Below are 16,599 nucleotides of genomic sequence, written 5' to 3' on the forward strand. Positions count from 1 at the left end.
TAACCAGTAAGAGGAAGCTACAATAGTAAAGCACATAAATCGAGGCAAGAGAGTAGCAACAAGAATGGTTGCAGATGGTCTCTTGGTGATGGATGGATGCTAGAGGATGAGTGTCCTAGGAGAGGACAAGTTGATGGAGTCTGTTGGCAGCCAAGAGGAGGGTTTCCTAGGTGTGAGGATGCCTAGCCAAAGGTAGATTCTACAAGTATTAGTCAGTTGTGGACTATTGGAGGGCAATGTGAGAGTGGAGCAAGTGTGGAAGTGGATTGGGCATTTATGGTTTGCTGGAGGACAGCATGATAGTGTCCAAGTTGGAGCCCGGTATGTACCATCTTCATGGATTTAGATGGTTGCTAGAGTGGTAGAAGTTGAGCTCAAGGTTTGATCAGCCAGAGGAGCAACTGAGAATCCCTAGACTTGTGTGTGGAGAAGACTTCTACAACAGATGATAGGTAGTCCTCCTAGCTTGTGTTCATTGTGGGACATGGACATCTTGTAGTGATTGGTGGGAACCCTCCTTGCCTTGCGTTGGTCTTCATTGGAGCAGCGCAGGAAGACCATAGTGGGCTGAAGTCCATGAGTAACTGAGGAGCAACAGTGGACAATTGAGAGTTGTTCATAAGTGGAGCTGTGAAGAACTCAACAGGAGTCTTGATGTGTTGATGTGTTGATGGACGAACGATCAACTAGTTAGGAGATTGGAGAGCCAAGGTTCAGTGGCCAGATGGACTTGGATCGTTGATAAAGGCAGTGCTGCAGATCGAGCAGGTACAAGGTACGACTGAAAGGAGTTGCGACAACATGCGACAACCAGATGGTCAGAGTATCTTGTTGAGGATAGATTGGTTTTGGATGGATTGACACCAAACCCCAGTTTTGTATCTTGTACTAGTGGATGTATGAGTGCCATTATCCCTGGTACAGGAGCCCTAGACTATTGTATTATATGTTGATTAATATAACGAAGTTGTGTTGAAAATTGTAAAAAGTTGTCCATATTTTGTGCACTAGTAGATTTACTGCTGTTTATATTCTACTACTATCGTTGTGATTCTTGGTTTGGTAGCGTCAAAGGTTCTAAGATTCTATCCTAGACCCAAGATCATGGAAAAACAGCAATGCCCATATCAACTGTGAATAAAGTGGTTTTGTGAAGGATATGACAGTACTAAAAACAATGTGGGTGAAGTAAGCACACTTAGCTCGCTAAGATAGATCAAACCTTGATAGTAGACCTTGACCATAATGATAGATCAATCCTTGAGTGTAGAGCAGACCTTGAGATCTGATGTCGAGAGCAGATCTTGAAATAAGTGTAGATCAAACCTTGACCAGAAATGGGGTTTTAGCCTTTGTATGTTTAGAGTTTTGTAGTGCTTTTCATTGAAAAATCAATGTTTTTGGGGATTGGTGACTTAAAAAGTCATTTAAAGTTTTGGTATCTATTTCAAACTTTTATGGTCTGTTTCATTTTCTGCTGGATCTGTTTCATTGACTCGGGGTCCATTTCCTTCCCCAATGGATCTGGTTCCATGATGGATCGTGGACAGATTCCAGGGGATCCAGATCTAGGTCTTAATCAGATCTGTGGATCCATGCAGCCTACACACAGTGGTTGCAGGTCTGGTATCACAGCCATATACTAAGTAGTCAAATCACCTGTTGGATGGGGTCCCCTGTTCCATAAATAAATGGTTCTTATATATCAATTTGGCACCTGGCTAGGTTGTGACCTTAAATTAGCTTATTATTATTTAAATAAAATATATTAATATACAATTGACAAGAGATACACGTAGCCATCTCTTATGGCTGTTTTGGAATCTATTAGTCATTTACGATTATACTTTTTGGCATTCACAACTTTGTGATTGTATATAGTATTTTAAAAGTTGTGGTAGATTGATTGTTTTTATTCTCTTCTCTCAGATTTTATATGCCCAGAGTCCAGTAATTTGAAGAATGATTTACACGCAAATTCAAGTTTCAGAGCATCCCTCAAACATGCCTGACGGGAACACATTTCTTTGAGTCAGATTTAAAGTGTATTATTGCTGTTGACCATCCACACGCAAACATTCTCATGATTATTTTATTTAATTTTTTTTGAGACTAGTCATCTGGAAGAATGGTGTTAAAACCTAATTTTGGAAATCAAAGCGCTTCGTTGTATGTTGGAAATCAAAGCACTTCCTTTTTTGTTTATGCCTTAAATGTTAGTATCGCATAGGTGCTTTGTCTTTTTTCTTATTCAACTAACCGAATTATGTGAGTTTCACTCACATAACTTTGACAGTTTCTTTTGTATGGATGATGTAGGACAAGAAATATGAATTTCTATGGAATACAAAACAATACTATCAGCAGGTATCATTATAAACCTAGCATGTGAATTTTTTTCTCTTTTCAATGCTACTTAGTATGCAGAAAAGTAAAGAATCTAATCTGTCATTTAGACACTGTAAAGGGTTTTCTTTTGGAATGCTAAAATAGAAATCTAGACATGTTTTCCCATGTTAGATTTTATTATTAATGTAGTTAATGCTTTTTGAAGAAAGTAACAGGGAATGGTTTTTGTCCACAGGCTAGTCGTATTTATCTGGCTACAGATTCAGATAAGGCTGGACAAGCTCTTGCAGAAGAGCTTGCTCGACGTATTGGGCGTGAGAGGTCTTATTTTTTGCTTTCCCAATTTTTGGTTTGTTTTTGCAGTTTCTATAGTCCATTTGTGAAAACTATTTTGACTGTTGCTTTATTTTATTTCTTTGTTACTATATCTTTAATTTATGTTGTCAGGTGCTGGCGAGTTACATGGCCTAGGAGAAGTGGAACAGCAAAAGAGTTATGCAAAGATGCAAATGAGGTTTGTAATTCTAACTTCTATCCAAAGTGTTTTGTTCATGTTTTAGTTTGATTTGCAAAAGATTTAGATATCCATCGCTTAATTTGCACCTTTCTAATCTAGGACTTGTTAACACCCGTGTTCAATCAAATGTTCAATCAACCAGGAAAAACAAAGAGACAAGAGACACTAAAATTAGGCTCCAGGCCAGGTCAAAACTCCACAAGGAGGAAAACCCAACAACAATCCTTCTGTTATAGAATCAAATCAAAATGAGATATCCAAGACCAAGACCAAGACCCAAAAGTGCCACCAAAACTCCAAGTCCAGCCCTCCTCCAAGTCACCTCCAATGTCAAAGTCAACATAGGTCAAACTGGTCATCTTCCTGAAATCTCGCTCCTGAATTTTCGGGCCTGCAACAAGCTCTAGAATTCATCCTTTCTCTCACTGAAATTTCACCACGTGCTAGATCTTTTCTCCTTTAATTCGGCTCCATTTTTCCTTTGCTATTTCAGCAAATTGTTCCTTGAATTGTTCTTGATTGATTTGCCAATAGGTTGAACTGTCTTTTGTATATGTATCTGTGTAGGAGGTCGAGTAGGTGGCATTTGGAGGCCTAGGCCGACTTGTTCCCAAGGAGGGCTGACTTTGACTATTTGGTGGACTTTGATTCAATATAAAATCGTTTTTCTTTTCTTACAAAAGTTCTAAATGGGACTTGACTCAAATACATTTCTTTTGACTTCAAATAATTTCTTTTTGACTCTATAAGCATGAAGAACATGCTTTGACCAAAATAAAATAATAATAATTAATATAATAAATATGTCAATGATGAAGATTATATTTTATTGCATTATGAAGACCGACATTAGTTACATTTTCAACAACCTGGTATGTGGTGTTAATTTACCATTGTTCTACGCTGTTACAATTAATTTAGCCCAATTCTTATCTTCAATGAGAAATCTTTCAAAACAATTTAATCTTCTAATGAGCAATAGCAATTGTAGATAGAACAGTGAATGCAATAGACAATAGACAGTCAAGAACAATAACAAGAGACACAAGGATTTGGTCAAAGACTAAGGAAAAACCCCACAAGTGGGAAAACCCTTTCAAATTCTTCTTCTTATTAGATTATCATAAAATGTTCAGCAAAGAGAGAGTGAAATGATCCAATTCTTTAATCACAAAACTATTTAGCAAAACCAACCAAACAATATCCAAGAGATGAGCCCAGCAACAATACTAGTCAAAATCAAAGTTCCCATTCTTACTATCAATGGTCAAAGTCTGTGGTCAACTGTCAAAATACCCCAGGACCCAACCGCATGGAGCTAGTGATCATCAGTGCAGTTGCAACTCTCTAGTTGCATGGAGCACCTTGTATGCGTGCGGCTACAATCGATATTTTCCGGTTGCAACCCTATGACCCAGATCAAAATTTCCTTTTCACACGTGCGAGCTCAGACCCTGCAATTTCAGTGATGTATGAGCCACTTCTGTGAACTAATCTCAAATCTGTGCGAGCCAAACCAAAGAAGAGAGAAGAAGAAAATGCTTGATGATAATGTCCAAATGAGGGTCACTTGACTTGTATTTATATGTTTCCAAGGGTGCCCAATTTCTCCTTAAGGCCGACTTGTACTTTTGTGCACATGTGGGTTTCCATATTAAAAATACATTTTCTTTAATCAAATTAAATTCTTCCAAGGGTTAGGAGGGGTCTTTCTTGATGAGGAAGACTGTCCAAAGGAGGGAGTTTGTCCCTGAGCTGCTAAATTAACACTCCCTCTTAGCTAGGAAGAAATTACCAGTTGCAACATGTGTCCCATCTCAAATATCAAATTAGATATCATCTTTGCCCATCTCTATTGATGTCATCTCTGCTGATGTGTTGAACACTCTCGAATCTAGAAGAATAAGAATTTGACATCAGAGGGGAGCTCAAGGCGTGATGCTACTGAAAGGTATAGAATGCAAGCCATACAAAGAAGAGTGCGAGCTTCTTTGATGAATATTTAAACCACAGAGATATACACGAGCTTCAGAGATAAAAACATGAGCCAAGAGAAGAGTGCGAGCTTCTTGTTGAAGAATGTAACTAGGTTCAGTCTTCATAATTGTACTTGAGTCATAATGAGATATATTTATCAAAAGAAAGCAAAAGAAATTTTATTATTAATTAAATTGACTTGTTAAAGCATGGGTTTCAAGCCTCCATTGTAGGCTCTTAGGATTTGTAAGTCAAAGTCAAAGTCTATTTTGTTATGTGAAAATCTTCCTCCATTAAGTCTCCTTCAATTGGCCTCCAAATTAATAGTCAACAAGTCGGCTTCACAAAATAAACTCATGTCAACTCATTTACAGTGGGAAACAACTATATATATGATTGTAGGCTTCACTCATCAAGTAGAGACATGAGACAAGTTCAGTGCATCTCAGAGATAAGTTCGGTGATCACAAAGGAAGGCAATTCGATAGAAGGAATATATGACTACAAGCCGAGATAATCAAGCTACCACAGGACCAAAGTCTGGGATTGCACCACAAGGCCGAAATTCTGGGCTACCACAAGACCAAAGTTTGGGTTTGCACCACAAGACCGAAATTCTGGGCTACCACAAAACGAAAGTCTAGGCCATCATTACAGGACCAAAGAACTCGACTAGTATTACAAGACCGAAGACTGTGTTTCCTGAAGGACTGTGTTATAGTATGTATGGCACAATTACAAGATCAAAGCATATTATGTTATCATATGGGTGACACCACCACAGGGTCGAAGCAGATTTGGAATACCATAGATCGAAGTATAAAGAAGGCTGCCTCAGATCGAAGTATGACTAGAATCTTAGGACCAAAGCATGAAGAAGGCTATTACATAGGCTGCTACAGGAACGAAGTATGATTGGACTACCACAAAACTGAAGTATGACATGACAAGGTTGACTTGATGGATGGAAGTAGTTTTTGGTCTAGGTTATGAGAGTCTTGGTCATCTCAGTTTTGTTTTGAATCTATTGAAGGAAGAATTCTTGATTAGGTTTTCCTTTATGTAGGAGTTTTGCCTTGGATGCATGCCTACATCTCGTGTCCTCTGTTTATTGTTTGGCATTAGTCTTGATGATAAGAATAAGATAAATTGAAAGAAGAAAATAATAATGAAACATCACAAGATAATGTCATAATAAGAGAAATCAATTAATTGTCACCCTATTGGATTTCTCAACATGGTATCAGAGCTATGAAGATCCCTTATTGGCAAGAAGGAAATGCAGTTACTCCCTGATCTATACATTGAATGCAGCTAAAGAAAAACATTGACTTATGATTGTGGGCTAAATTGCATAAAACTACAAACCTTATGATCCAAATTCAAGGTACAAGAATCTGAAGGTATATTACAGGAATTCAAGAAGAAAAGGTTTGAAGAAAGTACAAAGAATACAATCATTACTACAAGGTTCAACCACCTCAAAACCAATGGAGACATGATCACTATGATAAAGGATAAGAATCTAAGAACATATCGAAGAAAGAAAGAAGTCATTAAATATCAAGAAAGCAATTTGCATAAGTGTGAGAAGAAATCCTTTGGAACCTGTAGTAGCTTCTCCATAGAAGGATACAAAGATCATGATGAAAGCAAAAAAGGGAAACAAGCTTAAAGGACGATCAAAGACTAAGGTATGTAAGCTTCGAGGTATGTATGGCATAACTATTTTTTTAGTTATTTTTATAATTTGTAAAGTTCTCTTTAACAAAAATAGTACATATACTTTTGTTCCTAATCCATAATATCTAAGATATATGACAATTCATTATGGAAAATAAATTTTGAATAAGATTTATATTTTGACAGAATAAGCATTATTATTCAACAACTCCTAAAAATAACATAAATCCTAGATGGTCATCATAATACTATGCTTGCATATTTTGGTTGTACTTGTTAATAAACGTTGCAGGTATAAATCAAGTTGGTTCTTTGGACTCAAAAAAGAACAAACTATGAAAGCATTCAAGGAGAGCACTTCAATGAAATAAACCTTATAAGGTCTGTAAAAGGAACATCTCCACGTACATCTTAGACTATACTGTTATGAAACCATCTCACAAAAAGATAGAAAGGAGAGATCAACGCTTTCAAAATAAGCCTCTTCGAGGGGGAAACCTCCTTTACATTACACAAATGAATAATTCTTGGATGATACAAATGACAAGACCTCCTTTCTATATATAGGAGTCTAAGGGGTCATAATATAATCAGAGCCGACAAAACAATAATAATGTAAGGGCACAATAATAACAATAGTTGGCTTCTATGTGGCACAATAATAACAATATGGGGACTACATGGGCACAACAATATAATAAGGGGTTTCACTAATAACAATAAGGGGTTACACTAATAACAATAAGGGGTTACACTAGTAGTATAGGGACCTAACATGCCCCTCCTTCAAAAAGTGTTGTCCTCAATGCTTGAGTAGTTCTTGATGCTTCTGTATAAAATTCTTGTCCTCCCATGTGGAATCTTCAGCGGGTAAGTTCTTCCACTTGATGAGATACTCTGAAATTGATCGATTTCGTAGTTGTCGGGTTCTTGTTTTTGTGACTACTCCAGGTTCCAATATGATTTTTCCTTCCTCGTTAAGTTTTGGCAATATTGTTTGAACTGGGATCTTCTCATTATGTAAGGTCGCCATTTCTTAAGTGCATGTAGTCTTGCCAACATTTCCTTCTCATAAATAGCTTTGTGTAAATACTTTCCTTTGATTGGATGACTTTCGAAAGCAATGGGTCTTTCTTCTTGCATTAAAACATCATCAATTCCATTTCCTGATGCATCATATTTCGCAACAAAGGTTTTTGTGAAGTCTGGCGTAGCTAAGACTGGTCCATGAAAATGCATCTTTCTTCAATAATGTTGCTTTTGGAATGTCTTCAGTCTTCATTCTTATTTGATGATATCCTGAATGAAGATCCAATTTGGTGAAGTAAATTAATCCATGCAATTCATCCAATAAGTCATCAATGACAGGAATGTGAAATTTATCTTTAATAGTGAGTTCGTTGAGCTCTCTATAATCCGACACATGCGCCATGACCCATCCTTCTTGTGCATCAATACTACTGGAGCAGAGAAATAACTTTGACTAGGTTGAATTATACCAGCCTATACCATTTCTGCAACCATACGTTCAATTTCACTCTTTTGGGCATAGGGATATTTGTAAGGCTTGATGTTTGGAGGAACACTTCCTGGAATCAAATGAATAGAATGATCATGATCATGAATAGGTGGGAGGCCTTTGGGAGTCTCAAATACCTTGGAATGATTGTCCAAGATTTTTTGGAGATCTGAAGAGATAGATTATTTCGATGTGGGAACCTCTAGCGAACATTCTTGTGCAATTATGCCTCGTTTTTCTTTCTTTAGAAGCTTTTTCATTTCGTTAGAGCTGATTATCTTTCCCGGTTTCCCTGTGATACCCTTTAATTCAACTTCTTTTCCTTCTGAAGAATTTTTTTTGAAAAGTTCTTGAAGCTATTGTACCCAAGGATTGTAGCCGTTGGACTCCTAGTACAACATCAACACCACCCATTGGAATGGAAAGCATTGGGCTATTCAATTGATCTAGATTTAAACGAAAACTCAACAAATTATAGGGATAACCATAAATATAGAGATGTAGCAGAAATAATACTTCATTTCATTAACGTAAAATATTGAAATATGCTTACAAACAGAAATGGAAATAAACTAGCTCGGGCGATGGTAGCTTATCTCTGGGGAGAGATGTGGCGGCTACATGCCTCTGAACTGTCTTACAATGAGGCTCGAAGGCCTATTTATTGTTGAGAAACAATGGAAAACCCTAGACATCCAAAAACCTAACCCTAGGAGATGAAGCGCCAAACTATGGGCCCCGTTTGGGTAAATTGGTACATCAACTTCTCGTGGTCGTAACTTTGGCATACAATCTCCCTTTCACGTGCATAATACCTTGCTAGAAAGATCTATCCGAGGACTACAACTTTTGAGCGAACAACATTGGTCTATGAATCCATGTTGCTCCCAGTTTTCCAAAAAAACATCGTTTAGGGCCTCAAAACGGCTCCGGATGTTCAGGACTTGAAAAAATGCTAAAAATAGTAAACTGTGCTACAATTAAGGAAACTGAAAAATTGAAAGAAACAATGGTGGGGGTCCAAGTGGAATTGGCGGGTGGCCACTAATATCCACTTGATCATCAATACATATTCTTCCATGGATAGCTTGATATTATGCCACTTTTCCAGAGCAATTTATGGTTCCTCCACTTGCAACCATCACTTGACACTCTGGTGATGGATATAGGAAGCAATTCAATTCCGTGGCTATCTTACAATGAATAAAATTATGGGTACTGCCTGAATCAATCAACACTATTATCTTATTCTTATTGATATGTCCTTCTATCTTGATAGTTTGAGGAGTGGTAATTCCGGTCAATGCATTACAATATATGGTCGGATTCATTTCTTCTTTCTCGATGTGATCTTTCACTTCTTGATATGTCCTTCTGTTTTGAGAGTTTGAGGAGTGGTAATTCTTGCCAATGTTTTACAAGATATGGTCGGATTCATTTCTTCTTTCTCTAAGGTTGGTTCCTGGTGTATATCCTCTTCTTTTGATGTTTCTTGATCATTTTCTTTCTCCTCTTCACAATCTATGTAAAATAATTTCTTCTTAGCGCACTTATGACCTTTAGTGTATTTTCTATCACAAACGTAACAAAGCCCTTTTTCTTTTTTTTCTTCCAATTGTTGTGGTGTAAACCTTGTAGGTTGTGGAAGGCTAGGAGCAAAAACACTTCCATATTTATAGTTGTGAGTGGTGGGATTCCTTGTTTCCATAATTCGCTTTCAATTTTTCTTGCCAACCTGAATGTCTTCTCCAATGAATCATGTTCCCAATGTTTCCAAAGACGAATGATCCAAATAGAAAATGACATCAACCCATGGTATTCATCCACCCATGGAATTTATCCATGGTATTGTAAGTGGCATCCACCCATGGTATTGTAAGTGACATCCACCCATGGTATTCATTCACCCACGGTATTTGCCCATGGTATTGTAACTGAAAAATACTATAAGTAACAAGTCACATTTTGTAAAAGGACAGATGGTCCGCCATAATGTAGCCTTTATAGTTATTTTTTTTTTTTAATAAAAAAAAGTTTCTTTGTGGTTTTATTATTGTGTGCTCCTATTTTCTTCTAGCATTTCAATTTTTCAGATCTTGGGGGCCTCCCCCCTCCAAGATCCATTTCAATTTTTTAGATCTTGGGGGCTCCCCCGCAAGATGCAGATCAATTGTATCAGAGCAGGTTACGATTCCATGGGAATGAGGGTTTAATGCATATTTCAGTTTCAAATTCTTGCAGAAATATTCAACAAACTTTAGGGATGTGCTACGTCCTCCACAGAGCATTTTCTTGGGCCAAGTAGGAAAAAAATGTCTTTTTTCATTTTTTTGCAGGAATGTTTTTGGGCTGCGAGTTTGCAGATCAGATCTGACACATTTGGTGCAACATTTACAAAAATAAATAACAGATCTGGATTCCTTGCAAAAAATACCAAAATTCAAAAAGAAATTCGGTCGAATCGGAGTCCGGATGAGGGAGATATCGCTGATTTAAAATCAGCTCTGTTGTAGACCTTTTTCCTGACGACAACTGGTGGACGACAACTCTTCTATCATTTTTTGCAGTTTTCTTTTTTCAGAATTTCAAAACAATGATTGTAGATCTGAGCTCCTCTAAAAAAATCACCCAATTTAAAAAAAAGGGTCGAATCAGACTTCAGATGTGGGAGATATTGCTGATTAAAATCAGCTAATTTTTTAGAACTTTTGTGACGATAGAAAAATTGCAGTGCGAATCTGAGATTCTAGGGTGTCTAGATAAGGATTTCCAACACATGGGAATATGAAAAATGGTCTCTTCTGTTTCCAAAAATATGTTATAATAAATATTCTAAGTTATATTGACTGAGTTATGTCTATTTTAATTCTGGAGCAGCATTTAGAGCAGGTTCCCTTTAGAGACGTGTCCTCGCACCCCGCTTTAGTAGGCACTTGCTTCATATTCATCAGTTTCAACATAGCAACATTCAGCTTGGGTTCTTTGGACTCATGCCCTCCCACCCCAGGCTATGTAGGAACCTGCTACTTCATCAACAACCAACATCACGGTTATGGGTCAACCGCACAAAATCTCTTGTCATTGAAGTCCATTTGCTAGGCCGCACACCATTAGCATCACAGTTAGTCATAAGAATTACAGGGTATCTCTATCCTCGGATCTTCGTTTGTCATGGTTATGCGTCATCCACAAACCAACACTTCATCGAAGTCCATTTGCTAGGCTGCACACTGTCAGTATCACAGTTGGTCACAAGGATTACAGGGTATCTCTATCGTCGGATCTTCGTTCATCATGGTTATGGGTCATCCACAAACCCACACTTCATCAAAGTCCATCTGTTAGGCCACACACTGTCAGTATCACAGTTGGTCACAAGCATTACAGGGTATCTCTATCATCGGATCTTTGTTCATCATGGTTATGGGTAAACTAGATAAAACCTTTCTCTTCAGTGGCTCTTCATATTCAACAAAGGCTTCGCAGGAGGGAGCTTCACGCAATGGGGACCATTGCTTTTTGAAGAGGGAGGAATGATCCGAATAGAAAATGGCATCAACCCATGGTATTCATCCATTCATGTTATTCATCCACCCATGGAATTTACCCATGGTATTGTAAGTGGCATGCACCCATGGTATTGTAAGTGACATCCACCCATGGTATTGTGACATTCACCCATGGAATTGACCCATGGTATTGTAACTGAAAAATACTATAAGTAACAAGTTACATTTTGTAAAAGGACAGATGGTTTGCCACAATGTAGCTTTTACAGTTATTCTCTTTTTTAATAAAAAAAGTTTCTTTGTGGTTTTATTATTGTATGCTCCTATTTTTTCTAGCATTTCAATTTTTCAGATCTTGGGGGCCTCCCCTCCCAAGACCTGTTTCAATTTTTTTAGATCTTGGGGGCCTTCCCCCAAGAGCCGGATCAACGAACCTCATGTTGAATGTTATCCTTTAAAGTCCCTATGAAGACATCTATCCTTTGTTTCTCTGGAATATCATTTACCCTTATATTCAATTTTTGAAAGTCCTCAATGTGCTCTGCCATTGAACCCTTTATTTTGAGATTTATCAATTGGCTAAAGAATGTGTTTTTCTTGTACCCTCATAATGTGCTATCATTTCCTCCGTGAAAATTGATCATGTGACAAGTGGTTTACAAGAGCAAAACCCTTCACACGATAAAAATTGATTCGGTTCTACATATAAAGATGCAATACGTACCTTTTGTAACAGTTGCACCTCATGTATTTCAAAATATTGCTCCATCTGTAGTATCCAATTTCGGATCTTTAAGTTTTGAAATTTTGTTCTGGGATAGCCATTTGAGTCCTCTTTCTAACCCGCAAGTATGATCGCAATTGGATTCCCGAAGAAAGAGTTATGTCCAATCTCCGCGATGACCTAATTATAGATTGGTTCAGTAGAGCGAAATTCTACAACATGCCACGTGTCACTGTTTCAACCTTAGGTTCTGAAAATGATACCCAGCAAACTAGAATCCCGCTGCTTTTTGTTACTTTTTATGAAATTTGAATCAGATACTCAGAGAGAGAGTTATGACGATTTTCCCAAGGTCACCGGTTTGGGGTGTAATTCGGGAGCCTGCAAAAACACTAAATGTCTCGGACCATATCTCTGAAAATATAGCGAAACAAGATCTGAAATTCAGGCTTGAGTTTCACCAAGTTTTCGGCTCAAATGGGTTTTAATTTCAGAATCGAAAACTTTGTAGAAAACAAATTATAGCAAAAATTCCACGGTGACCTGTTTCAGATGGAATTTTGGAGTTTGCAAAAACCCTAACTTCCTCAGATCATATCTCCGAAAATATAACGAGACAAGCTCTGAAATTTGGACCCAAGGTTCAGAACGATTTCGTCTGAAATGGGTTTTTGTTTTATCTTCTGAAACGTCGCAGAAAAAAGTTATAGCGAAAATTCCACGAAGGCCTGTTTGGAGCAGCGAAACCCTAGAATCCAAAGCTCTGATACCAAATGTTATGAAACCAGCTCACAAAAACATAGAAAAGAGAGATCAACGCTTTCAAAATAAGCCTCTTCGAGGGGGTAACCACCTTTACATTACACATGAATAATTCTTGGATGATACAAATGACAAGACCTCCTTTCTATATATAGGAGTCTATGGGGTCATAATATAATCAAAGCTGACATAACAATAATAATGTAAGGGTACAATAATAACAATAGTGAGCTTCTATGGGGCACTAATAACAATATGGGGACTACATGGGCACAACAATATAATAAGGGGGTTTCACTAATAATTGAATAACCTAAGAGGTATTCAGAGATGTATTCAGAATTTGCTAATTCTTAATAATAATAAACCCTTAGAACTGCTGCATCAGTTTTCCCGCATTGGGTTTTTCCGGGGACATTTGTTAGAAAATAATGGTGTCCATTATGCTGTATTTTCTTTTTTGCTCAATCTCTTGTTTCCGTATAATATTTAATTAAGTTAAGGATGCAGTGTATGTATTACGATATTTGCCGTAGGATACTGCAAGTAATTTGTTAAAAGGGATTTAATAAATAGGAGTAATATCATCTGTTGCTGCAGTAGGGATTCTTCTTGAGGAATTTTCACAGAGAGTAGCATGTTCATTGTGAAGGAGAGCTAGGGTTGAGCGTGTGTATGAGAGATGTGAGAGCATGTCAAGAGTAAGAGCAATCGAAGAGCTAGAGAAAGTGCGAAGGACGAGATCTGATCAAGAGAAGGAGATCTTCAAGCAAAGAGCAAGAGCACTTCAACTGCAAGTTGATCAAACCAATGTTTAAAACTCCGACTCCGACTCCGACTCGGCCGAGGATCGAATTCGACTCCGACTCGGTATCGACTCGGCCGGCTCGGTTTCAATGATTCGGTCATTGTAAAAAATACATTAAATATTTATTTTTTTAATAAAAAAACATAATTTTAAAGATTTTAAACATAATTTTAAAGATGTCCATTCATGTTTCCAAACACACAACATTATAATATAGATGGAAGACAACATATGATCAAAGTAGGCTCATGAACCAATCCATTATATCAAAATGGCACCCAGTGCACTGTCCAGTGTCCAATGGCAATACATAGTCGACTGTCATACATGATCAAAGACTCAAAACAAAAAACACATAACCAAGAAGGCTAGAAATGGCCTCTACAACAAAAGTAAACTATGACCAGACTCCAGTACTAGTACTACTGGCTAGTAGCTACTGCCAGAGGAGCCAAGATCATGTCGATCAATCTCTGGATCATCATCAGAGTCAAACAGGGGGTCCCATGGCTCCTCCTCATCATCATCTCCAACTGCAACTATAGAAGTGGTACCACTAGCAGGCTGTGCAACTGCAGCAGATGCAAGCTGAGATAGAGTAGATATGCGGCTGCGCTTCTGTTGTGGCTGAGTAGAGGATGCACCTACAACCTGAGTCCTTGCTGGCTGTGAGATTGAGGCTGGTGGATCGGGATCTGCATTCAACTGAACAACATGTTGAAGTTCAACTGATGTCTCGATATCTAAATCTAAATCAAGATCCTCATCAGGATCAAACTCTGTTGGACGACTCTCCACTACCCAATCTGATGTTGGATCAATGTCTTCCAACACAATAGGATCTGAATCAGGTCTTTTGTTCAGCAATTGGTTTCTTCTGATCCGGAGGTTGTATTGCACATAAACTAGATCATTTAACCGTTTTTGATCCAAACGGTTTCTCCTCTTTGTGTGAATCCTCTCAAAGACAGACCAATTGCGCTCACACTCAGTTGCACTGCAAGTTTGACTCAAAATACGAATTGCAAACCTTTGCAATTCAAGACAATGGCCACCAAAGGCCTCCCACCATTGTGCTGCAAAAAACATAGGAGTGTAATGAGTTAGCTCAACAAAATTACAAATTATATCTAACTTTCAAATTATAAATGATTTAACAAACTTAAAAAAAGAAGTAAAACTATTAAGAATTTGAAAATTGAAATTTTTGTTTACCTGGCTCATCTGCTTCTCTTGCAATCTTTGCTAGGTTCTTCCCAAAGGTACCCGAGGCATTGCTGAAGGTTGTGACCTGTTGGTGTATCTCCAGCTGATTAGACTCCAATGGGATCATGCGATCAATGCAATCAATCAGTCCATCTCTGACCTCCCCCCTCAAAGCTCCTGACTCCTTAGCTTTATAATGATACCGTGGGTTCAAAAAATACCCAGCTGCATGTATAGGGCGATGGAGTTGATTGTTCCATCTTTCATCAATGATTGCCCAAATGGGCCCATTCTTTGCCACTCTATCCTTGTATACCATCTTTATTTGCTCCTTTGCTTGATCCATAGCCTCATAAATGAAGCCCATAGCCAACCTTTCCCCATCCACCAACCGCAACACCTTAACTAGTGGCTCAACAAGCTTCACAACCTCTGCTGCCTTTCTTCATAGACTTTCTTTTTCAATTCTTTGCCTTCCGGTTTGTTAGACCAATTGCTTTGATTCCATTCATCACTGGAAAACATCTTTTGCAAGTTTCTATGTTGGGAAAGCATAGATTGCAATGTCAAAAAATGAGTAGCAAATCTATTGATGGCATGCCTAATAATATCCTTGCCCCCAGTGTGTTTCCTCATGAGGCTCAAAATCAATGTATGATTGTAGATAAATTTTGTTATGCTTTTGGCATGATCTATAGTGTTTTTGACCCAATCTATTTTTCCAATATCCTCAAGCATGAGGTCTATGCAATGTGCAGCACATGGGGTCCAAAGATGGTCTTGTGTTTTTCGTCTAACAGTTTACCAGCAAGAACATAGTTAGAGGCATTATCTGTGATGACTTGAACAACATTAGCCATCCCCACCTCCTCAACAACCTGATCCAATAGCTGAAACAAGAAGTGGCAATATTTTGCCTTATCAGATGCATCAACTGATTTTAAAAACATGGTTCCCCGTGGGTAGAAGACAAGAAAGTTTATGATGGTACGGTTTCTTTGATCAATCCATCCATCTGACATGATGGTACATCCTGTTCTTGCCCATGAGTCCTTGAACTCTTTCAAATACTCATTAATGGATTGAATTTCTTTCTACAAACGATACCCCGTTAGCTCATGCATAGTAGGGCCTTTGAAGCCTTTTCCAGCAGCATGTATGGCATCAAACATAGGCTCATAATATGGTGAACGAGCATCATTAAAGGGGATATCGGCATCATACCACCATCTAGCTATGTACTCACAAGCAGTCTCCCTGGATTCTTTCTTCCAATGGTCATCTAAAGTGGGCTACATTTGAGTTTTACTAACTTGAGGACCATGTGCATCTGATGGAGAGGAGGGAGTGAAATAACTTTTGATAGTCACATCACCCTTTTTCATTCTACCCTTTCCCTTATCTTGAACAGAACCAAAAAAGGGAGGAACATATCGGAAAGGGTTGGATGTATCAGTTTGAGGGATAGAGGAAGAACCCTCAAAATCATAATTGGGGTTGGTAGCCATCATTTTTTGTATCTCCCTCTTCCTCCCAATTTCAGCC

At 38.1% G+C, this 16,599-nt stretch overlaps 1 protein-coding gene across 7 annotated transcripts in view; it reads left to right on the forward strand.

The window, feature by feature from the left end:
* Window positions 1–16,599, forward strand: part of LOC149227905 (toprim domain-containing protein) — a 422,908-nt gene that overhangs the window by 137,170 nt on the left and 269,139 nt on the right. For all 7 annotated transcript variants that reach the window (XM_089377962.1, XM_089377957.1, XM_089377958.1 and 4 more), the window contains 3 exons: window positions 2,320–2,367; window positions 2,585–2,670; window positions 2,797–2,863. In XM_089377962.1, coding sequence (XP_089234088.1) covers window positions 2,320–2,367; window positions 2,585–2,670; window positions 2,797–2,863 — 201 coding nt within the window. The remainder of the gene's footprint in view (window positions 1–2,319; window positions 2,368–2,584; window positions 2,671–2,796; window positions 2,864–16,599) is intronic.

Source organism: Pinus tabuliformis, chromosome J (genome assembly GCF_031772625.1).
Source record: "Pinus tabuliformis cultivar Carrire ecotype Pingquan chromosome J, CPIR1, whole genome shotgun sequence".
Lineage (NCBI taxonomy): Eukaryota > Viridiplantae > Streptophyta > Pinopsida > Pinales > Pinaceae > Pinus > Pinus tabuliformis.